The 24,757-nt window shown below is 44.9% G+C and overlaps 1 protein-coding gene across 1 annotated transcript in view; it reads left to right on the forward strand.

The window, feature by feature from the left end:
* Nucleotides 1-40: 40 nt before the first annotated feature.
* LOC119406984 (F-box/LRR-repeat protein 5) overlaps nucleotides 41-24,757 on the forward strand; it is a 28,843-nt gene continuing 4,126 nt past the window's right edge. Inside the window, exons 1-7 of the mRNA XM_037673803.2 lie at nucleotides 41-367; nucleotides 1,347-1,484; nucleotides 7,407-7,604; nucleotides 11,087-11,228; nucleotides 12,604-12,798; nucleotides 16,619-16,878; nucleotides 18,862-18,944. Coding sequence (XP_037529731.1) covers nucleotides 284-367; nucleotides 1,347-1,484; nucleotides 7,407-7,604; nucleotides 11,087-11,228; nucleotides 12,604-12,798; nucleotides 16,619-16,878; nucleotides 18,862-18,944 — 1,100 coding nt within the window. The 5' untranslated portion in view covers nucleotides 41-283. The remainder of the gene's footprint in view (nucleotides 368-1,346; nucleotides 1,485-7,406; nucleotides 7,605-11,086; nucleotides 11,229-12,603; nucleotides 12,799-16,618; nucleotides 16,879-18,861; nucleotides 18,945-24,757) is intronic.

Below are 24,757 nucleotides of genomic sequence, written 5' to 3' on the forward strand. Positions count from 1 at the left end.
GAATCGCGGCAAATCGAAAGTGCGTGTGTGCATCGCGGCTGCTTCAATGAAAACTGCCAGCAGCTGTCGTCTCTCCAGGCCCCTGCGCTCATTTCTTCCGCTGCACTGCACTGTCTGGAGCACGGCTCTAGAAATCTGACCTCTTCGAGGACTGTAACCTCTCCGCGACATCCATCTGCGATTCCGGCGGCAGTCGGCCAGCCTGTCGCGACGCGAATCGGCATCAAGGTTGTCTAGTTGGGCGCGCATCGAAACCCCGCCGCATCTTCTGCCGACGGTCAAGATGGCGCCTTTCCCCGAAGAAGTGGATGTGTTTTCGGTGCCGCATTCGAGGATGAAGCGGCTCGTCGAAGTGTACAACGAAAAGGTAGGATGCATACACCCGCACGCGACGTGACGCTAGTTCTCGCCTGTCACGCCAGCGAGCTTCGCGATCCGCCACTTGCCGAAGCGCGCACTGTGGTCGCCTCGTCGGTGCGCCAAACGCAAATCGCGCCTGAAAACTGTCACAGTCGGAGCTAATTCCTTGAAAACTCGGTTTGTGCACTTGAATACGTATACACTGCCGCTAACGAGTGATCCCTCACTGCGTCGTCCTTCGTAGCGTGTCCAGCAGATCGTCGCCCAAGCGCATGTTTAGCTCTGCAACGGATGCTAGTTTTCGAAAGCGCGTCGCCGAACGTCATTACTGCATTCTACGTAACTTTAATTGCCCTGACACCCAGTAACGATACGCACTGCTTGGCGAGCACGCTTCGACTACACCGGCCGCTTGCTCCGCACGGAAGAATTGTGCCGGTGCTCAACAGTCCTCACCTTGCATTCGATCACAACATCTGAATACACCGTACCATATGCAGCCTGTTCATAGTTGTGTATACGTGCAACCTTGAGTTGAGGTGGGAAGCCTGCATATTCCAGCATTCACGGTCTGAAATTTGCGCATTCCGACGTTGACGGCGCCGTGCGCATGTTTGATAGCGGTACCGTTATCGTGAAACAGTTTACGATACGTAGCCGACATAATTCTGTCTTTCCGCTTGGGATTTGTGCAATGTTTGGGCCACGGTTCGAGGAAGCGAGGTGTTGTGCAATTGCCTAAATTACCCCTCAGTTCCTGGCAACGCGACCTGCGTAGGCGTGTCGACTTGGCAGCAATATAGGCAAGCGCAGTTCGAACATGCGTGCGAGGCTTTTTTTTGTTTTTTCTTGCTTTCCCTCCATCCTCTTTTTTTCAGTGAGCGTGCGCTGAGGCACGTACTCCAGTTCAGCAGTCGCGAGTTCTTTTCTTTTTATCGCTCGGATGTGTCTTTGCACGTTTTTTTTAACGACGTCTTTCTCTGCAGCTGGGCTGCACGGATTTCGCCGACTACGGTGCACTGGAGTCCCTCTTGCACGAGTTGTACCAGACCTTCCGCGAATTCCGGTGCCACGAGCAGATCGAGAACCAACTCATCATGACCAAGTTGAAGAAAAAATTGAAGGTGCGGTTTGGTGTTATGATCATGCCAGTAGTAGTCGCACACTTTATTTTTGTTCGTTTTGTTTGTGAAGTCCCAGAGGGTGGAGCTCTCAGTCACAGGGACCCATTTGCTGCTGCTATCCGACTTAGTCGTCGCTGGTCGTCCAGGGCTGGGAAAGAGTGGCTTCCCATTGAGAGGGGAAGGGATTGGATATTCTAGGCAGGGCCGGGCGGTTTGAGGCATTCCCACACGGTATGGTACAAGTTTGAGTGTCCTGCACAGAAAGGACATCGATCAGGATACTGTGTAGGGTAAAAGTGTGGCGGAATGCAAGGTTGTGGAACGTATTAGTTTGGAGCATGCGCCAAGCAGCAGCATCTGCACGGGTTAGCTTTGCGTGTGGTAGAGCAAAGGTTCTACGGGATAGTTTGTAGTGCTGAAATATGTGTGCATATGTGAGTGGTATCGTTTCCACCATGTATGGATTGGGCTGGCCTTCTGCCAGTGCCTGGACAGGAGCCACGTCAGTTTATGACCCATTTCCTACTGTGGGATTGTGCCATTGACATATTAACTGCAACAACAGGAACATGTATTTATGTCACCTGGATTTTTGTCCAGTTTCTCTAATGTGAGGATGTGCCGTGATGAAATGAAGGTAGCACGAAACAACTGAGACAAAGTTACACAAGACACCACAAGAGTTTCCGTGGTGAAGCCGTACCTACTAGTCCAAATTTCAACATTGCTGATAATGTGCCATCTCCACAGAGGAGTCCAGTCATCTACATAGGCGTGCCTAGGGGCTCCCCCCTAGGTTGACTGGGGGGGGGGGCATGTTCTACTGCAGGGCCCCCCATCCCATCTGTCGAATCCTAAAGAAGGAAGAAGCTTTGCAACGAGTGCAAAAATGAAAATTTTTGCACTTGTTGTGCAATCAATGAGTTCAAAACGGCGGGCCTTTGGTACCCAGCTTTCGAGGGGTAAATATATACACAGTTCTGCAAATGCAGCATCAGGGGCTCTTGGCCACCATTGTTGCCAAAAACTTGCGAGGTCATAACCCTAGACATTAAACAATGGCGGGACAGGTTCAACCGAGTAAAAGTATGGGGCAGACTTGTCATCCTACTTTGATGGCTAGGGTAGGCCGCCTCCCCCCCCCCCTGCACCCTCCTCTCTTGCGCGTGCCTATGCTCATCTATGCACTGCATACAGAGTGCAACCTGATTCTTGGTCAATTTCCTATAATCGTATTGTTTAATGTCTGTGAAGGCAGTAGTAACAAGAATGTAGTGGTGTAAGCGTGCTACCTGGTGCAGCTGTTAACAGTTGCGTTTTGCTGTTCATAAGGTCGTGAGGTCTGACTGTATGACGAAACTTGAGGTTATGAAAATGCAACCATAGTACATGTGGGAAAGGAACAACCGCTCTGAGATAAGGTACCAGACTGCAGGCCGAGACAATTGGACCAGCTTTATTTCACTTATGAAACAGTCTCTCAATAGACAGTGTCCATTACTGTGCTCACACACCCAGCCTAATGTTTACATAGCAGACTTAGGTGTCACACTGAGGAATCTTTTGTTTTTCTCTTCATGCATTATGCGAGCAGCTTTGGTAACTTGTAATCTACAATAAATTGAATTAACTCTTACTGCTAACAAAATTTTTGTCGATGAAGATTGGCAGTCTTGTGTGTCGACGAAACAAAGATTAATATGATAAAACATCACTGTAACAAAGATAAGTGGGTAGTGGCATTTTATTGTGCCCGTTAATTAGTTGAATGAATGCCTGCCATCACAGGCGACAGTGAATTCTAAAAAGGGCAGGGATGTGATGTTAGTTACTAATGATATAAAAGCCCTCCATGCACAGCGAAGGGCAGCAGGATATTATTTTCTACCATGCCTTCATCAGGGTAGTGACTGTTGCTTTAAAACAGTTGTCAGTGCTAATTCCGCCTTGTCATTGCGTTCATGCTTAAGTGGTAGTGTAACGGGCTTTAATGTTTCATCAATGCGCAAATGAAGCACTGCAATGCTTTGATTTCTTACAATCCTGGTCACTGAATGCTGGTGAAATCTTATCTCTTTGTGCTTGAGCTGGTTGATAGGTACAGTTCTTGCTAGGAACCAGTGGCTTGAAATGTAGCTCATCAACATGAATTATGTTAATGAGCTAAGTGATCACTGAGAACATGAGTAGTTATAGTTTGTAATGCCTTACGTGTAACTGCTGATTTAGTTACGTTGCAAGCAACATCGCAATTATCTGTAAGAACAGCTAAAGAAGCCTGTACAGGAAACAGCCGTAAAAAACGACACATACAGCTTGTACATGTGCACTACTTATGATAGTTTATTCTTGTCACTATGTAGCAACCAATGTACACCCTAGTTATCAGTGCTAACCAAGCATGTTGGTGCACATTACGAGAAAGGCTGACAGTATTTACAAGAGACCAAATCAGTGTAACAAATGCTGATGCTCCAAAAAAGTAAAGTTGTTTTGCTATTAGCATAATAGAAAGTATGCTTACGCAAAATTCATCAAGTCTTGCTACTATCTTTCCCGCTTAAAGAATCTCTTTAGTGAGCTCATTACTGCTTTAGCCAGAAGTTTAGCAAGTGTCAAGCATATGATGACAGCTGTACGTGTTTCAGTGCTTTGCAGAAAAACCAATAGCAAGGTTACTTTTACATTGTCTGCATTGTTGTATCGATCAAACCGGCCATTGTCTGAGAGAGAGCACTACTATTACAATGACTCATTGCTCTGTGCACAACTGGATGCAGGATAAAATTTTTGTTCTTTCTAGGGAAGCTTTGTTCTACAATTTGCGCTGTGAAACTTCATATGTTGCCGTTGTGAGGATTCCTGCCAGCTTTGGAAACCAGCCTCTCTAAGCATTTTCATCTTCACATTTGTATGAACTTTTGCTTTTGTGAGCTGCACATTTATTCCAGCTCTGTGAATACTTACACAAATGAACAGAAGGTCTACTAGTCATTTTTGTCTGAATTGGCAGAATATTCGCAAATTTAATAAATTGTGTGCTCCAAGGCAGAAGGTTTAACCATTTGTGCAAGCACAGATGTTCAGAGAGAGTATATTTTTGTGATTTATTGTACTGGACACAAAATAAAGCCTGATATGTGTGCATAAAGGCAACGAGCTTATTGCAGAATAAATTTTTATTCTGCAGCCATCACATTTTAACACAGATAGGCATAGGCCACAGCCTCTTTCTGCTTTCTCTGTGCTAAGATTTGAAGTTACTCGCATGTCTGCTTCAGACATTATGCATAATATTCTTGCAAAAGCATTCAAACTTTGACTCATTTTTATGACACATTGTATGTATGCAGGAATCTTTTTCTGGCAAGGCTCCACCTATAGTTAATCAGTAGGGCCCCAAAATTTATTTCATTAACACTCTCCAATGCAAATTTTCGTGTTCTCACTTATTTTAATTTTGCATGAAGCAAACATATAGAAGGTAACTCGAAAGGCTGTCTCGCTCAAAAATCTAGCCTGTATGTCTTGCCTTTTATGTTTATATTTATTTGGCTTGTCATTTGGTACAGGAACATGTTAGCTGCTCTTGTGTACTGCATAAGCCAGAGATAGGATTCTTAAAATTCATTAGTCGCTTAGCTTATTTCAGCTTCAATGAGTAGTGTTGATCTTTCTGCTGTGATTGCTGCGTGGGTGTTTTGACAGCGGTCTAGCACTGGTGTGTGTTTTTGACTAGATATTGTTTACAGTGTCAGGTTTTGTTTACTTCTAGCTGCATTAACCTGCCCTTTTATTAATATCTCTGGGTGACCTTTCAAGTTATCACATCATGGATGGTACCACGTTGTTTAACTAAGAAACTGTTCCTTGGTAGTCGTCTATGAAATTACATGTTGACCGTTTTAGATCTGCCTATATTTTTGACATAATGATATAAAAACCGGCTGTGGTATATTGATATAAACTACGAAGAAATAGTATAAAACAGCTTTCATCAAAATCAAGCCAGTAGTGTACTGAAAAAAAGTGGGACGCATATCTCCCACTGACTCATGAGAGTGTTTTCAAAAAGTGGGAAAACATTGTCCCACTGTCTCACGAAGGCACCATCTCGCAATTTCATCAATGGGTATTTGGGATGAAACAGCCGAAGCAGGTGGCCTAGAGTATCACTTTTCAAATTCTGCTGAGGAAAGTTGTGGGGATCTCAATCCAGCAGTAGAACACCACCTGCACCTGCGCCTCTTGTGAGATTTCATAGCGTTATGGTCGGTTCCTGTAAAGCTTACTTCGCCGCATGCACCAACCATTTTTTTTGTATATTTTCCTGTCCTTGCTTTGGCTGTCGAAATTGCCGAGTACGGCTGTTGGGCCTGAATAAGTACCTACTTTCCAAGAGGTATATGATATGAAGAAAAATATTTCCACGCACCAATATCCGCAATTACGCTGAGGGATGAATGTGGTAATTTTGCAGGGGATTGTGTTTTGATGCGTCTATCGCTCAAGTTATTGCGCAAATGTACGAAAACACGTGATGACTGGAAGCTTAAATCACCGCTCTGAAAAACCAGAAAAAGAGGAAATTATCTGGCATTTTGAATGGTAGGTTCTTTCTATCTGAAGAAGAGGAAAATTCAGAAGCTATCATGAAAACTTGATCGAAATTCAACGCCATTGTAACACTACTTGCGCTCTTCAGAAGTGTGGTAAAAGAATTTTCCTCGGGATCGCCAAGGCTTAGGTAAGATACGAGTGACTTGGTGTTGCGCTAATTGCAACAGGTGATGTGGGAGAACATTTTTTCTGCAGACGGAAAAGTGGGACGTATGTGTCCCACTGTCACACGAAAGGTTAAAAATCAGTATTGGTAACTTTATGATATGGCTGCAGAATTTAGTGAGCTTTGGTGACATCGCTGACATCTTCACCTTTTTGGGTCACAATGTCCGCCTTTGGGGTGCACTGGTTGCGGTGCTCGGCTGCCGACTCGAACGTCTCAGGTTCTATCCCGTCCGCGACGGTCGCATTTTGATGGAGGTGAAATGCTAGAGGCCCGGGTACTGTGCGATCTCAGTGGACATTAAGGAACACCAGATGATCAAAATTTCCGGAGCTCTCCTCTACGGCGTCTCTCATAATCATATCGTAATTTTGGAACTTAAAGCCCTAGATATTGTTATTAGTCTTGGGTTTCAACCTAGTAGCACTGTCCAAGAGAAAATTTTTTAACACTGCTTAAAATGTGCAAGAGTACAAAATATGTATACATAGGTCAATTACCTACAGGGGAGCCTAGTAACGAAAAAAAAAATTATCTGAAGAATAAGGATGGGCTGGAGTGCATACGGCGGGCTCTCCCACATGGTGACAGGCAATCTGCCGCTGTCCTTAAAGCGAAAAGTATACAACCACTGCATACTGCCAGTTCTAACATATGGGGCTGAAACTTAGAGGATAACAAGAAAACTAGAGAAAAAATTAAGGATGACACAGCGTACAATGAAATGGAAAATGATAGGCGAACCATTAAGAGATTGGAAGACAGCAGAATGGGTCAGAGAACAAACAGTGGTAGCCGATATTCTGTTGGCTTTAAGTGAAAAAAATAGACATTGGCCGGCCATGTAAGCCATAGGACAGACAACAGGTGGTCAGTTAGAGCAACAGAATGGTCATCAAGGGACAGGAAATGCACTTGAGTAAGGCAGAAAGTTAGATCTTGTGATGTAATCATGAAGTTCGCAGGGATAAGAGGTAATCTGCTTGCTCGGGATAGGGTAAGTTGGAGATAATTGGGGGAAGCCTTCATCCTTCTGTCAAAATAATACATATATGCTGATAATGGTGACGATAATGAATGAAAGCATTATCTACAACTTTAATTTTTGGACCTGTAGATATTTTTCTTTGTCCCAGGCGCTTTCTATTCACGATTCGGCTGTCTGCAACTGCCACAGCGACAACCGTCTGTCAGATATGCTGGCCTTGGTTCGTGACGGTTACTCTTGCACCAACAAGTCGGCAACGGAACGTGTCAACTATGGCCTCAAGCTTCAGCACGCCCTCATTGAGTTCACCGAGAAGTTCTTGCCTCACATGAAAGAAGAGGAGGAGGTGAGTATCCATTTTACAAAACACACACAAAGATTCAGTGCTTGCAAAATGTAATCGAAGTACTAGGTGTTTAGTGATGCTCAGTGCTCATGGATGGAAACGTGACATTTTTTTAGTATAATGACTGCTGTAAGCAATTGCTCATGATAACCGCATCATGTCACTGCAAACCTAGCTGCTATAAAGGTAATGTTGCCTCTCATGTAAGTGTTTGAGTCAAAATAGTACCCAATATGACACGAACTGTAGATACTGGAAACGAAAGTATGTGTATTACTTAGCCCTAAATTTTCATGTTTCAATCCGTGAGTACTGTACATTAATGGTCAAGATAGGATGCTTCAGAATGTTCTGCATTGATGTCAAACTGTTAGGTGGAACACAAAGCATTCCATGAGATTGCATCATGAAAGTGCAACTCTGTAAAGCTCTTGACGGTGTAGTAATAACATGAATGTAGGCATTAAAGGAACTCATGGTACTGAAAAGCAGGCGCGCAAATATGAGCACAAATTCGTGGTGCCCATTTTGTTCCTACTTCTGTTTGTATTTGCGCTGGAAAATTTTGTACCATGAATCCTTGCAATCATGCTCAACTTTCAGTCATTAAAGTAAATGTTAGTGTAATATTGATGTAACATTAGGCTGGTTGAACATTCTTGGACCATGATCGCTCTCCCATGAGTTCTCGGCTGGTACTGAAGCGTGCATGAGACTGTCATAATTGGCAGGCAGTTTCCAGATCCTCCATCACAAAATCTTGCGCTTACTAAAGGCGCGATCTTGACACGTTCCATAATAGAGTGTTCGTCCTCGATGCATGCGATTGGTTGCTCATGAGTGCATCTCCCATTCCTCGTTTATGTACGTCCCCTGTTTATGTGAGCCTCAAATAGTCATGTGCGACGAACGTCCTATTATGGAACAAGGTCAAGATCTCATTCCATTTGTGCGGTTTGATTGCAGTGACCTTGAGCAGGTTGTGGCACTGCACTGTCTAGCTATGTACATTCATAAGTACGAATTTATACCTTGTATAAAGTGAAGTAATACTTTTTCAGTCTTTCTCATGAGTGCTGGAGTCGCAGACTTTGCTGGTCCTACACAACCACATCGACATAAATAATCAAGCTGGCATAGCTGACATTAAAGCTTACACTTTATTTCGAACAACGTTGGTGATACTGTGACCATGTTATTATTTTTTTGGAATAAGATTTCGCTTTTCTTCTACAGAGGTGCAAGTGCTCAAGCCTCATGGAGCTAAATGTTTGGAAGTTGAAGAAGGCGACATCAAAAAAGTAACATTAGTTCATTTGCCTCCACTGCTGCGTTCTGCATAGAGTCGAGAACTTATGGGATGACCCTCATGGAAAGTTTTGCAGCCTTTAAATGAGGCCTCGGTGTCAAGAGGACTATTGTAAACATTAAAAAAGGGCAGGAAAGGATGCTAAATATGAATGTTGACAGATTAAAGCAGTAATAATTATGGAAGGGCTCTTTCCATTTTGGATTGGTGGAGGCATAATTGTAAGTGACGAAGATCATTAGATGAAACGAAAACCCAACAAACAAAATATTCTTTTCACTGTGTTTGTTCACATGAGGGCTCACCTGTTGTCTGCGTTACTCCTGCGTTGGGCCCTCTTGTATTACACGGTTATGTTAATGATAATAATTTGCATGAAGCAGTGCATATATTTCCTTGTAAATCCAATGTAATACGATAGCAGTGTTATAGTAGTTTTTTATATCTGTAGAACTGCTGGTATCTTTCAGAAAGTGAATGACATGAAGTGCTGTGTTACCATATGGAGTGGTTCCTTTTGGCACTTTTCACTTCAGTAGAGCCATTTTTCTTCATTGATATGATGCAAGGAGTTGTCGGTGCACGAATAAGGCACTGGCTGCTCCTTAGCTCATGAAGGGATCGAACATACAAGACACAAATTTTTTACAGAGATAAATTGGCGAACATGGGATGTCGCTGGAACCGACGTTCTGACAAGTGGACGTGTCTTCTTCAAGGCTGCAGAAACGTCGGCTCCATTGACACCCTGTGTTCACGAATTTTTCATCTGTTCAAGCTTCCATCCTCCCCTAAATTTCTTACAGTGGCAGAAGAACCAACAGAACATGGCGCTATGTATGTCCTAGTTATTATGATGTGTTGTTTGTTCTGTTATGTTGCTCGCATATGAATATTTACGTCCATAATGACTAGAGATATTATTAGGGACATTATTAATTGCATTTAGAGCCACCTTGATTGATTGTGATTGCTGCTTACACAGACTAACATTTAGACATTCCGTCTCACTTCTGTCACTAATGATGTGACGATTGCGTTCATCTGCTACATATCATAATGTAGTGCATCATGTCTCTGTCCAAAATCTCTAAATCCACCACTTCACTGTACATTTGAACCCCTCAATAACGAAATCGCTGGAGAAGAGATCTTTGTTCGTTCTCATGAGTATTTTGGTGTCACGAAAATAGAAAAATACGTACACCGATTACTTTGCACAACCAAAATTTATTTAAAGAAGTCGCTGATCTTGCTCTGTTTCAAGTTGCTTTGAAGGAGCTTGACGACTCGAGTCTTGCAGCTTAATAAGTTTTCGAATGATGTCAAAAGCATCAAGAACTTCGCACGAACTTACTTGCCTTTCCTGCATTTTCTTGCTATCCTCACTCTCGTCGTCGCTCTCATATTCTTTGCGCTTACTTTCGATGACAGTGTTGTTGCTGAATTTTTCGTGCACGATCAGTTCGGCGTTAGCACACAAAAAGTTGCGCAGTTCCACAGCGTCTGGTATCGCTCCATCAACACGATCCCATGCTTCAGGTAGTGGCTGCAGGTCATCGATGCTTGCAGAAGAAACGCCCACTTCCATCTCCGACAAGGCTGCCGAGGCGTGCAGACAAGTCACAAAACCGCCGTGCTTGAAGCACTTTTGGGTGACGGTGGAGGAAGTGACAGTCCATGCCGCGGCAAGCATTTTCAGGGCCATAAATCTGACTGAACGTAAACAGCAATGATCGCACCAATGCTTGTTGGCGGAGGCGTATCCGCTCGTCTTGTCGAGTGAGCTGTGCTGCAACTTTTGAGCTTCTAGGTTCCGAACTAGCTCATGGGTTGAAAAAAAATTTTACGGATCACTACATGGAACTTTCGTTATTGCAGGCGTGCTTTTTAATATTTCTTTGCTGTCGAGAGGGGGCAAATACACTGAACTCTGTGGACGTTCGGCGGGCATGCTAAATTTCTTTGTTGTCGCGAGAATTTCATTCTTGAGGGTTTCAACTGTATCACCTTTACAATCAAAGTGAACTTTACTTGCACCTTCTATGTTACGTTGTCTCCATCTGGATTCAGACTTGCTGAGTCATGGCCAACAGCAACCGTGGAACTGCAGGTTGTATTTCTTTGCCTTCTTGCATGGCACTGTGAATGGCATGCCTTCTCTGTGTCTCAGGTCTTTCAGCCCATGCTGATCCAGTACTTTGGGTATGAAGAGCTCAAATTGCTGAAGGAACGAGTGATTCGGGAGCACACCAAGTGGCAGCAGCAGTGTTCCCAGGAGAAATGCCACATAGAGCTTGAGAATGTTGACCAGAGTGAGTTATTATAAGCTTATCTATATTGCTGCAAACAGCATTGAGTGATAAAATTGAAGGGACCTCAAGAATGTTTTATAAATCATAGCTTCTTTGAGAAGTAGAAAGCATGCTATCAATAGGGGATGTTTCTACGACAGTTGCGCCAAAAACATCGGAGGCAAGGAAGGAACACGAAACAAATGCAGTCTTGTGTTGCACCATTCCCGTGTTCCTTGCTTGTCTGCAGCGGTTTTTTTTTTCCGTGCAATTTTCTTAAGAATGGAATTCCAACTCGTCCAGCACTCAAGTCTTCCAAGAGATTTTGTGAAAGCTTGTTGAGCTGGGATACTAATTGAGATAATGTATTTATTTCATTTATAAGGATCTTGAGTTAGTCAAAGTTATTATGACATGGCATACAAAGCACAGTAGGTGTTGTTTTGTTCACGTATACACACAATATAATTTTACATATACTAGTCGATAAGCGAAGGTGCAGTCACTGCTGAACCTTACTGCTGGAAGGGTAAGTCACACACATGTGTCCTATCAGAGATGCAGGTTTGCAAGCGTGTCATTTCACAGCTCTTAGCATTGGTGCTCGTTAACATTTATAGCATCATGTGCAATAACATTTATGGCAGTGGTTCTCAGACATGAATATTTCGGGGGCCCCTTGTGAACCAGTGGAAGTGATGGGGGCCCTTGTGAACCAGTGGAAGTGATGGGGGACACCTTGCAGCTAGAGAATGGGGGGGGGTGTCATAAATTAACACAACGTGCAGAGGGAAATAGGTGCCTTTTATTTCCCCCTGGCAAAGAATGCTCAAACTAAAATGCCACGCCATTTCGATCTCAACAGCTTGTCAGTAGGATGTGTGGCCTGCAGCCGCACTAAACCTGTTTCTAGCTATGTTTGCTCTTCAAATATGCAAGCCTGGAAAAAGTATGCTCGAGTGCATATGTTGTACAAAACTGCAACAAAAGCTTTACAGCCATCTCATGGAGAAGGGGAAACATTAGTCAGCTCCATCGCAATGCAAAAGTAGTATGCGGTGAAGCATACAAAAGATGGAAAGGTGTCGCTGTCACGGCACACAGTGTTCCGTGACATGTCTTCGCAGAGCCTCTGGGGTCCGTGGGCCCCCATCGAACCACTGATTTATAGCATCATCTGAGAAAAACCATCGAGGTGAGGGGAAATGGAGAATATGGACATCGCTGTATGTCTGCTCATTTTAGGCAATTATAAAATATTTATATGGGAACATATGCCTTGAAGGGCTTCATACTCACTCCTGCATATTAGTCTGCTTTCAATAAAAAGTGTTTCATGACCCATTAAACACCAGCAATCAAAAGCTATGAAACACGTTTTGTGTCTTGTACCCAGAGGCAGACAGTGATGAAGATGACACTGATGAGCTGCCATCGTGGGCTGACATGCCTCAGGAGATTTTGTTCGACATCTTCTCGCGTCTGAATGCCCGCGACCTTTCGATCTGCGGCGGTGTGTGCAAGAGTTGGTATGGCGTCTCTCGCGAGCCGGCCCTCTGGAAGGAGCTGATGCCCGTACACTGGGCTCTGGGTAAGCCGGGCTACAAGCACCAAAGTTTTGCATTTGTTCTGCACTACTGATCATGTTGGCAGGTATTCATCTAAGAGTAAGTGTGCTAGACGATGATGATAAAACACTGGTCTGGAGCAAGTACAGTCGCCGACGGATTTTTCGGGCTCCAAAAATTTGGGCTTGATGGATATTTCAGACTTCATAAATGCACTGTCAAGGTTCCCATAGAACTAATGCATTTTCGCGACTGATTTTTCGGATGAATTTACGCCCTAGAGTTTGATTTTCCGGACTAAATCGCTCGTTTCAAGCTACGCTGCTCGATTTTGAAAGCCACCATGTGGTATTTTCTGCTGGCTTGGTCAAGTTAACTTCCAGTGGCCAGTTGTGTAGCCTTAGAGGCTAAGAGGGTGCGCAATCTTGCAGTTTCGGAGGCCATGTCTGCTCTTGGCTGAAAAAATGCCTTTGGGGTGCCACTTTTTCTTTTTTTTTTTTAATCAGCTTTATCGTCATCATTACTATGGCGGTAGCTGTTTTTTGCCTTTTTTCTGTGTGTTTGTTTTGCTGGTTGTCGTTCCGCATGTGGTCATATTGGTGGTGTGTGAAGTGTGTTTTTGAGATGTTGTGTGCGTCAGATTTTCACTGCCATTGTGTTTTCTCGGTGGTTACGGTGTTCGGCTGCTGGTCTGAAACACGCGGGTTCGATCGTGGCTGCAGCGGTCGCATTTCGATGGAGGCGAAATTCTGGAAGCCCATGTACTGTCAATGTCAGTGCAGGTTAAAGAGCCCCAGCCTTTGACTACTGCACCGAACCGAGACACTGTGTGCATCTTTCTGTGTCTGGCTTCAAATTTTGTGTGCTTGGTGCCATGGGGTCACCAACTGTGCTGCCTGCAACGGTCAACGGCAGTGATCGCCAACGCGCTGACGACATCACTGTAGCCCAAATGCAACGAAATCTTTTCGTCCCCAAGTGTATCATGCTGCAGGGCATTATTAGAGATTTTTTGAGGCTGCTCTAATCCAAATAAACTGTATTTTGAAGTCCTAACAACTTTTTCGGACTGTTAGATTTTTCGGACTATTTCGCGGTCCGTGCCAGTTCTGACAGATTGGTCGACAACTGTAAATTGTCTTTTCTGGGCAGCCTTCTAATTTCGTGAATCTGTGGGGTTTAGCCACTGGCTGAGTCCTGCTCACCAGAGCTAGCTGGTCCTCAGGGCTTGAACTGAACAGCAGGCCTACTGGTGCTCTTAGGTTGTTATGTGCTTTAAGGGTATTGCAGGGCCTGTTGCTATTATTATTATTATTATTATTATTATTATTATTATTATTATTATTATTATTATTATTATTATTAAGGCTTAAGCCTTACATCTCTCTTGAGTTGAAATATTGGGTGTAGTAGGCATCAACACAGAAGAGTCACAAAGAACAAAATGTCACACGGCATCATCAGGGGCATCATCTGATGAATCGTCACACATCTTCTCCTGGCCAAACGTGGGCTGATGACAGAGGTAGTGCAACACTGGGAGAGGTGCACAAGGCTGCGTGGGTGGGGCAAGAGGATGATGCAACAGAGTGAGAACGTGCAGGTAATTTATTGAGTGTCTCGTGAAAGCATATGCTGTCGGCTGCGCTCTTCATAGAGTTGCCTAAAGGGGCTGTCACACTGTATTGTTATGTGTGCTACAGTCACGCATCCCAGCGTTTCACATTTTTTAAACAAAAGATGGTAAGGAAAGGATCAGGACACGGACTGACTTGCAGCTAAGGTTTTTCCAGCGAAAGCTGTTATGAGATCGCAACAACGGCTGTTTTTGGCGCAGTAGTTGTCTCCCGCTGCCGCCGCCGGTGTCCGTAACTGCTAGTGCGTGAAATAAGAGAAAATATCCAGGAAGGAACGGTGTCCAAACCTGGGCCCTTTGCGTGGGAGCCCAGTATTCTACCTCAGAGCCATGCCGGTAAGACCCTATACAGGCTTCATGTCGGGAAGGAGCCACATTAACATATGTGATATAGCGTGGTAGAAGAGTAAAATAACAACCAGGCGTCACACAACGCGAGCTTGGTTGTGTGACCGCTGCGGTGGCTACATGGTTGAGCGTCCGCTTCCAATGCGGGAGGTACCGGGTTCGATTCCCAGTGCCGACCGGGAACCTACCGGTTTTTCCAAAGGGGTAGAGGAGTACACCTACCTGGCGCTCGGTTGTTTCTGGGTACTCATCTCGAAAGGTGGCCCCATAAGGTTCTGCAAGGACCCCTGGGCGCACCTTAACCCACCGCAGCCTTGGTGAAATAGTTGAGCATCCGCCTCTGCTGTGGGAGGCAGAGAATTGCTGCCGCCGGGTACCTACCAGTAAAATAGGGACAAGCGCACTTCCGGCCTGGTGCTCGGCAGAACGAAGTTCAAAGTCGCTTGGGAGGGCACCCACCCTGTGGGAAATTGGCGGCACGGGACCGCCAGACCTAAAAATAAGGTCACCCTCTTTTACCGCTGCGGTGGCTACATGGTTGAGCGTCCGCTTCCAATGCGGGAGGTACCGGGTTCGATTCCCAGTGCCGACCGGGAACCCACCGGTTTTTCCTAATGGGTAGAGGAGTACACCGACCTGATGCTCGGTTGTTTCTGGGTACTCATCTCGAAAGGTGGCCCCATAAGGTTCTGCAAGGACCCCTGGGCGCACCTTAACCCACCACAGCCTTGGTGAAATAGTTGAGCATCGACCTCTGCTGTGGGAGGCAGAGAATTGCTGCCGCCGGGTACCTACCGGTAAAATAGGGACAAGCGCACTTCCGGCCTGGTGCTCGGCAGAACGAAGTTCAAAGTCGCTTGGGAGGGCACCCACCCTGTGGGAGATTGGCGGCATGGGACCGCCAGACCTAAAAATAAGGTCACCCTCTTTTTTTTTTTCTTGCGAATTGCGCAATGAGTGCGTTGTTGAATGCTTCCAACCTATTGCAAAGGGCTCTGCCATAATTCTTCATTGTCATCAGGCACTGCATCAAGAAAGTGCACATAATGCTTTACAAGTGTTTAGCAGGTACCACAGTTCTCCGCAGAATGATGAAAAATGGCATAGCGGCTGCTTCCCTACTTCACAAAAATGATTTATAGCATAGTGGATTTCTTGCAAGTGCACTTCTATTCATTGCCAAGGAAGCCCCGCAAGGCCCTCATAATCCATTTCCTCAGGGTCTCAAGTTATTTCGCTCTGTCTCTCTTTCTTTCTCACGTTAACATATGTTATATAGTGTGGCGGGAGAGTGAAATAACGACCAGGAGTCACACAATGCGAATTACGTAACTAGTGGGTATTTTAAAGCATCCAACCCATTACAAAGGGCTCAGCCATAATTCTTCGTCATCGGCCGTCACATCAACAAAGTGCAAATAATGCCTTACAGATGTGTAGCTGATACCTCGCTTCTCCGCAGAATGACGAATAATGGCGTAGTGGGTGCTTCCCAACTTCACAAAAATTATGATTTATGGCGCAATGGGTACCTTGCTAGTGTACTTGTATTAGTAGCCCCAAGCGAGTTTATAACCAGCTCTAGAAATGCCGCTCTTCCAGCTTCTGCTGTGACTGTGCTGCGCTTTCCGCGCAGCACAGTTTTATTGGAGAGCGGTAACATTGATAAAATTGTTTGAACTGTAATGGGATAAGATCGTTTGATGTTGTGCACCGATAAGTCTTGGTAGGTATTGTTACTCGTGAATTTACTGGTGGAAACACTGCCTAGTAGTTAGTGTCAGCACTGTTGCCGATAACACTCACATAGTGTGAGCATTTGCTGATTACTGAAAGACTTACCTGATGGTTAATTACAGGGTTATGGGACCACGTTCCACTATGGCCAGACCCTTATTACGAAAGCAAGAAAGGCAAAGGGCATGCTGATGAAGACGCAGATTTCGATGAATCCAGCGGGAGCTCCTCGGACGAAGATTCACCTTCAAGTCCTTCCGCAGACACCTTGAGAAAGGAGGCGACTGTGTTGAATTGCCTTGTCAAATATCTCCTGCCCGTCGTTGGCAACGGAGTCCGAAAAGTTGTGCTTGCCACATCTCATGCCCTCAATAGCCGCTTGGTAGGTGGTCCCTGAATTTAGCAGTCAAGGACCGATTTTTTGGGCATGCATGATAGTTTGGACGCCTTTTTGGCGCAGCCACGTTCCATAGACCCTGTGTACAGTCATGCGCAATATGAGTTGCAATGTGCCGTCTGTGGTCAAAGCGGCAGCAACACTGCACAGTGGCGCCGGCATAGAAACAGTGATGTAAACACTGTTTCGATTGCTGGTATTTGCAAAAGAAATATGTTTACCGATGTTACAGTGTAGGCTTAGGGCCCTTTCAACCATGTCAGCCGCGTTGCAACTCGTATTGAGTGCCACTGTACAACCTTGCTATTTATTGTAATTACGCGCGAGCGTTGACCCCTGGACATGGTAGCACCTAATATAGGCAAGAAGTAACGAGATTTCTTACATGATGCGCAAGCACAGAGAGCATACTCGTGTTGCTACGCTGTTTGCTTAGATACGCATGCACATCATCAGCTTCAACTATGTGATCATGTGTTCAGAAAGCCAGTGTGATGCTGATTGTCGTAGCGCTGATCTCGTTGCTTCTCGCCGATATTAGAAGCCACTGTATCCTGGTGGTAGCACTCGTGCAATATTATTAAAAAATTGCTAGGGTGTTCACCTGCAGAGGACAAAGGTTAGCACAAGTTCCAAGTAGTGGTGCAGGAACACTGTGACACTCAGCATCACTTGCTTGAGGGTGCCAGAATGCGAGTCGCAGGCGCGATACATTTATTAAAGTGGGAGTGGCAGTCGTAAAGTAGCCCTTCCAAACTACGGGTAAACAACGCTACAATGGGACAAAGAAAGAAGGGACAGGACCAAGCTCTGTGTTGTAGCGCTGTTTACTCGTAGTTCAGTATGTACCAACAAACCCGCATTAACACTCTGTATTAGCCCTTCCAAAAGCCCCAATTTTGAATGCTAGTTACTGTTTTGATTCTCCAGTCATCAGTCACTTGTGGTAATCTTTATAGCGGCAGTAGCTATAAGGATGTCTGAAGTTTCAGATTCTGATAGACTTGGCCGTTGAAATCCATTGGCTCCAGCCAGCACCTTCGTGTGCTGATCAGCTGGCAGCCGTATCAATTCCCAAAAGTAAACCTTGCGATGATGTAGAGGTGTTAAGCAGTCAAGAATATACAACGTAAAAAAAAGATTGCAGTTAGCTTACCTGGAAAGATACCACTGTGATGGGACGTAATTAGGGATGTGCAAATAGTAAATTTCAGATTCGAATTGAATAGTGATTTTAATGAATAATTTCGAATTGAATAGTTCAAATAGTATATATCACATATTATAAAGAAAAATGAGCATATTTGTCATGACCCAACTAACCTGCACAATATTTTTTTTTAATTGGAACAAGGCATATGTGAATTTTATTCATTTTGGTTTGGAAGTGAAGTGGGAGCAACTTTGAATACATGCAGGACTTGAATTTGAGTAGGATGCAAGTGATAACCAGTAAAATACGTTAAGTTTTAAAATTCACTATACTTACAGCATATGAGCCTGTACAAAAAGCCTTTAAACCTAAAGAAATGGGTAATCTATGTGAGGGTAATGTGTTCATTTAACCTCGTAGTAGGGCTTTGCCGCATGGCGGATTTTTCTTGGATAGGTGTTTTCACAGCACAGTACTCCTATGCTGCAATGAAACCACCTTTACAGGGGGTTACATGAGGTCTAATATACGCTTACTCGTTCATTTCGAATACTTCAAAATTTCGAATAATTTAAATTCGTGTCGAAGCGAATTCGAATACTGTAATATTCGTCTGAATCTTCGAAGTGCTCGAATATTCGCACATGCCTAGACGTAATGTGTGCCTTAATTATACACGTACACTCCCATTATCTCCTGTTTATTTTTGTAGGTTGTCGTGTTTTGGTAGAAAGGGATGCTTGTGTTGCTGAGTCATACTGTTCTAACCAGGTGTTCTTGCTTGTTAAGAAACGATGCTGATTCTACATTTGCAGCTAAGATCCATTCTGAAGCTTTGCCCCAAAGTTTGTCACCTGGACATCTCGTACACTGGCATTGGGGACACATCATTCAAAGGGTAAGCTGCTTATGTACTGTTTCAATGTAGAGTAAAACCTCGTTCATTCGGATTTCACAGGACTGCAAAAACTGTCAGAAATAACCAAATATCAAGTGATCGAATGTATCAAGAAAACAATAATAAGTGCCTACTTCAGCAACATACGTTTATTTACTGAATGAATCTGCGAATTCTGTTCTTTTGTAGAATAGCAGTGTGGAAGCCAGAATTTTCATCACCTGGCGACTTCATTCACAACATGGCTGCAGTGCTAGGCCTATGTTAGAATGTCAGCAGATTGTCCAGTAATCGTGATTTATCCTCTGAGTTTTAATGCCTCTCTAGAGGCCACAGTAGAATTAATCTCCGTTCTTGACAGCTTTCGCCATGTTTATGGCATCGCACGCTTGTCACACTGAGACAAAAACAACTTGAAGCTGCATCGGTTGCAGATGAAACTGCGGTTGCTATTCATGCCATAATATACAGTAGACTCGTTAAACGGAACCTGAAGGGACCAGGAAAGTCTGTTTTGATTAACAGGAGTTACGTTTACAGAGAGATGACCTGGAGTGCAGAATTCAAGTATGAAACCAATAATATCAGAGGCAGTTGTTTCATTTAAGCAGCAGTTCTGTTTAAGAGATTTCCATTTACTGAGCATCTACTGTATTGCACGCACGCAGTTCAGAGCTCCCTTGAAATTGTCTACGGATGTGTAGTGTGGTGGAGGCTTGTACTCTATAGGGCCACGAATCTTAAAGGGGTACTGACACCTTTTTTCGAAGGCGAGTTTACTCTGCCATACCAACCTACTGCATGCAGAGACGGCTCTGAGCAAGTGTGAAGCTCAGCAAATGCTGATAAGATATTTTAATTTGATATTAAAGTCAATTTTTCCATGGCGCATCTACTGACATCGACACTAGCTTGACGTCAGGCTACAGTACAAATTCTGGTGACTTCACGCAGTAGTCTGTCTAGTTGTGAAGACTTCAGGTACCAAAACTTCCAAGATGGCCGCTTGTGCGTCATGAAAACTTCCAAAATGGCCGCTTTTGCGTCACCAACGGAGCCACGGCGCGGAGCGGCCGTGGCAACGTCATTATGTATTGTGCGAGCACGTGACGAGAAGCTCATACCGTGTTGTGACGTCAGGGAACAGTAGGAACCGAAACTAGCTTTTAAAAACATACTGTAATTACTATTCCAGGGCGCAGCCGCGCTTAGCACTACCTTTTCCAGGCTCTTGGGGGCTTGACCTTTCATTTGACGCAAAATAACAACTGAAAATATTCGTGTCAGTACCCCTTTAACACCCAAGCTGACTGATGCATTTACTTTTAGAAACATTGTATACCACTGGAATAAACCTTCTATAAATAAACTTCCATGTTTTGGTCACAATGACAGACTTATTTTGTGTGCCTCTCAATGTACAATTAATTTATCTTTCCCATTCTTCTTAAAAAAATGGGGAAGCTACAGCTCTGTTTAAATATATTTATTTCCAATATCGTCACATAAGACTAGACGTTACACGTTTGTCAGATATACAGTCGAACCCGTTTATAACGAACTCGAAAGTGTCGCGAAAGTGGTCGTTATATCAGTAGTTCGTTGTATATGGACTCGCCCTTAAAAACGTGCGCTTAACGGCCAAGTCGTTTTTTTTTTCTTCGTGCACTTTTATTAAAGTTCTATCAACCCCTTCGGTGACAAGCTAAGCCTTTTCGCGTCGTGAAGCGACGCCCGCTGCGTGCTCACGAGTGAATTAACCGCCTCTGCAATGAGCTGACACAGTTTCACCGAAGCGCGGTACCGCGACGTGGAGCCGATCATCCCTGGCTAGTTGCGTGCAGCGCGTCGCCTACTCGGGTCGCGGAGTCACTGCCGGGCCGCTTGCTGTATGCCGTATGCGCGCGTTTGTACGTTCTTCGTGCTTGCTTCACTCCGGACCGTGCACGGGTGCGGCGACTAGCCTCTTCGTTCAACGCGGCGAAAACAAGCATTTTCCAAGCAACGCGTACTCTACGTCTCCGCGATGCTCTCGCGGCCCTGCACGACGATGCGCGGCGCACTTCAGTTGTCACCAAGTCAAACACGCAGTATACGCTCGCTGTCAGTGCATCGACGTTTCTCGGTGCCCGCGCCGCTCAACAACAGCTAATTTCCTTTCTACAAAGCAACGCGCACTTTAAAGCGGTCTCGCACGACGCGGCGACGCCGAACTTGCGAACGGCAGCATGGCTAAGCATGATGCGCTCGTACCCAACGTTTATAGAACTTGTTTCAGTTGCCAAACTCCCCGCCTCCGCCGTACTCTGAAAGCGGCGCGCAACCGACTTCCGGTGCAGGTGGCGCTACTGCAGCAACAGGCTCTACGTAGCAGACGGCAAAGCGCGAGTGAAGGCGGCGGACAGCTGCGATTGTCCGCGCAAATACTGAATTGCTTATCAACACAGTTGCGAAAACGACTTATTTTTCCGTTAAGGTAATCGTGTTAAATGGTACCGTTTAGCAACAATATCTGAGACCGGGTCTGCTCGTGTTCTGTGTTACGCGAATGACAGTAGACACCGTGAGCATGACCGTCGCTGCTGCTCTCGTCATGTTCATTGATATACATACATTAGCGTTGCTCACTGGCTAAGTGCAATAGTGAAATACCAGAAGAGCTGATTTCACTAACCTTTTTTTTTTTTTTTGCCTGGCTATTAGTAGAGTCTGTAAAGGTTCTTGTAGGTACTATTTGGAAACAAATACCTCATTGCATAATTTCGTCGGAAGCTCGTAGGAATAATAACATTTATTGCTTTCCCTTCATGCAATCCCTCCTCTGACAGCCTTCACTTTGCCCAATTACAGGTTTTATTGCAATTCGAATTACTGATCATGTGAAGTGCCCAAAGAACGGCAAGAATACCGGGAAACGTCACTGCACATTGCCGTTATTCATATCAGTATAAAGGAATGTAGTAGCCACCGTAATTGTATAGGGCGCAATTGCAGAATTTCAGTCCCGCCAGCGCGTGATACGGAAAGTTATTGACGTGCCACTCAATGAAATGTGATCGCGGTGAAACGGGATCAAGATCAAAGCTGTCAGTCATGACTGACTCGATCATTTGTGCAAGTTGCGGAAAAGAGCTAGTCGCGCTCGATGAACTAAGTTCGGACCGGCGCGACTAGTTAAAATGCTCGGTGCCCGTACTTCGCTACTTCGTTGCTCGTTAAACAACCCCAGGTTTCCGAATTAAATTGTCCGCGGCCCTCCACTACGGCGTCTCTTATATATGCCTGAGTAGCTTTGGGACGTTAAACCCCATAATCAAATGAATAAACGTTTCCTGCAATTATTACTCGCATGTTACCTTGACTGTGAATCAGTGGCGTAACCAGGGGGTGTGCTCGGTATTTCTATGCCGCCCTCTCCCCGGGAATTCAACTTCTCACCAAGCCCATGCTTTCAATACATCAGTCTCTCCGAACTCTGTGCTTTAGAATTAGCCGAACACTATCATTAAAATTCAATTAATGAAAGTGAGAGGTGGTAGATTTATAGATTACATTACGTTATGTCAAAAAATGCGCATGAATCACATGTTTATTTGAAATGTTTGCGAGGTTGCTTCAGTATTTACGATAATTACACACCTACCTCTGAAGATTTTCAGGAAAAACGAGCCATTTCCTGGATTTCATGACTTGCTTATTAATGATACTTGACAAAGCCAGCGAAAAAAGACGCATACACGAAGGAAGGAATAGACAACACCACGCTGGATTTACACTGACATATGATTGAAAACCGCACTCCATAGGCGTGCTCAGAGGGCGGGGGGGGGGGGGGGGGTGAACGCCCCCCCCCCTCCCTAGTCACCTAAGAAGAGGGAGGCGCAAAATCTGCCCCATACATTGGTTTATATCATATTTTTCATATTTATTTCAGACAACCAGTATACATAGTTGTCTAGGGGATCCGCGTAAAGGCAAAGAAAGCCTGACAAAGCACCGATCACCAGCGTACACACACGAATAACCAGTCATACATGACATAACAAAACTGAACAAAGGGTGCAATCAAACATCGCGTTTTTCCCAGAATTCAAGTTAGACTCAAAGATATGTAAATAATTATGAATAACACACAGAAACATAAAAAACGAGAGCAACTTATACACAACAATAACCACGAAAAAAAAAAAAAACAGGCACGTGCAGCATATGCAAGTTACGTAACATAAGAAGAGGAATCGAAAGTGGTGTAAGTCTGTTTGGATTTTTAGAAGGAAGGCGTGTATCTTTTTTTTTTTGAAGACATGAACGGAGGAGCTTTCTTCAATTAATGCCATCACGGTGGGGTGCTCGTTAAGGAAGTGGAGAAAACATGCACCATGCTCTCAGCAAAAGTACAAAAAAAAGGATATAAAACATCAAGTTTGCCCTAACTTAACGTCTCCTTCTCTTTTCACGGTTTTCTCAAGTTCAGTATGAAGAACTGGCTCAGCAAGCTGCACTGCTACAGTACATTTGCTTATTAAGTTGCGATTTGTCTGGCCGCCTTTTATCCCGCCTGGTCATGCTGAGCCCAAGAGTGCCGCGGTCATTTGTTTGTCCTATTGCCGCTGTGCAGCCCGGCACAGAACATGTCGACATTGTGGATGTGTAACGTGTAATCTATTTTGCTGCGTATTACAAAATCTGGACTATCTGTTCGTCGACACAACGCAGTGACGCATCTGATCCGGCGTGCCGATACGATAGCAGCCGTAGCAGCGGCCGCATCGGCGCACCTCGCTGAAGCCTGACGCGACTACAGCGCCACTCGCCGCCTCCGCTTGCGGCGGAGCCGCGCAACAGTGCCGAGTTTTCAAACTGAAGTAGTTCTAGAAACGTTGCTCGTACCGCCGTCAACCCGCAGTGTACGGCGTAGTACGCCACACGCGCAGCCGAGCAGATATCTACGGATGACTGTGATATAAGGTTGTCGGCTATAAGTCATAATGGCACGCTCATCGACGGCCGCCACCTCGCCTTCGCTCTTTTCTGATGCTTATCCGCGAAAGCATCGCCGCAATCGCGCGGAAGTCGTAATCACCGATCGACCGGTCTCTGCCGTTACCGAAAAGACGGACGACCTTTTGCGGCACATTGTGGCGTCGACAAGTTTAGGGACGCAGTGAACCTTTTTGCGATGGAAAGTTATCGCGGTTATCACTTCTTGCATTCATGCCTTCTTGCGTTCCAAGGCATTGTTTGGTTCATCGCAGGCGGTCGTAGCTGCAGAGAACAGCGTCAGGAAAGGTTACTGTGCGAAAGCTGACCGCAAGGCTTCATGCTGCCTACTATTTTTTTTTTCCTCACTGCCATTGTACCACTGAAGAAACGCCTGAAAAGTGAGCGACCTCGCTCGCAGCGTCCGAAATCTGCGTGCGGTGCTCGCCGATCTGGGTATCTTAGTCGCGAGGATCGCGAGTAAACTGGAGCGGGCCACGCGCGAGCGCGCGCCCCTCTCACTCAATTTAGGAGGAATGTTTTAACTCTTTTTCGCTTCGTATGCGCCATATTTTTACCGCGACCGTGTCTGAAGTGTTCGTTGTAAAAGTAGGAGGCTTTCAAAAATGTTCGCTATATGTGGACGCAGCTTCAATGGTTAGCATAGGAAAATCGTAAGTGCACCCAAATATGGTCGTTATAACCGATAGATCGTTATATGTGGGATCGTTGTAAGTGGGTTCGACTGTATATTCTATTTTGATGTTGTGTGCAAGTTAATTGTAGTGAGAGCCGATTGTACGATGCGCTACAATTCTTATGAAAGCAAATGT

Source organism: Rhipicephalus sanguineus, chromosome 10 (genome assembly GCF_013339695.2).
Source record: "Rhipicephalus sanguineus isolate Rsan-2018 chromosome 10, BIME_Rsan_1.4, whole genome shotgun sequence".
Classification (NCBI taxonomy): domain Eukaryota; kingdom Metazoa; phylum Arthropoda; class Arachnida; order Ixodida; family Ixodidae; genus Rhipicephalus; species Rhipicephalus sanguineus.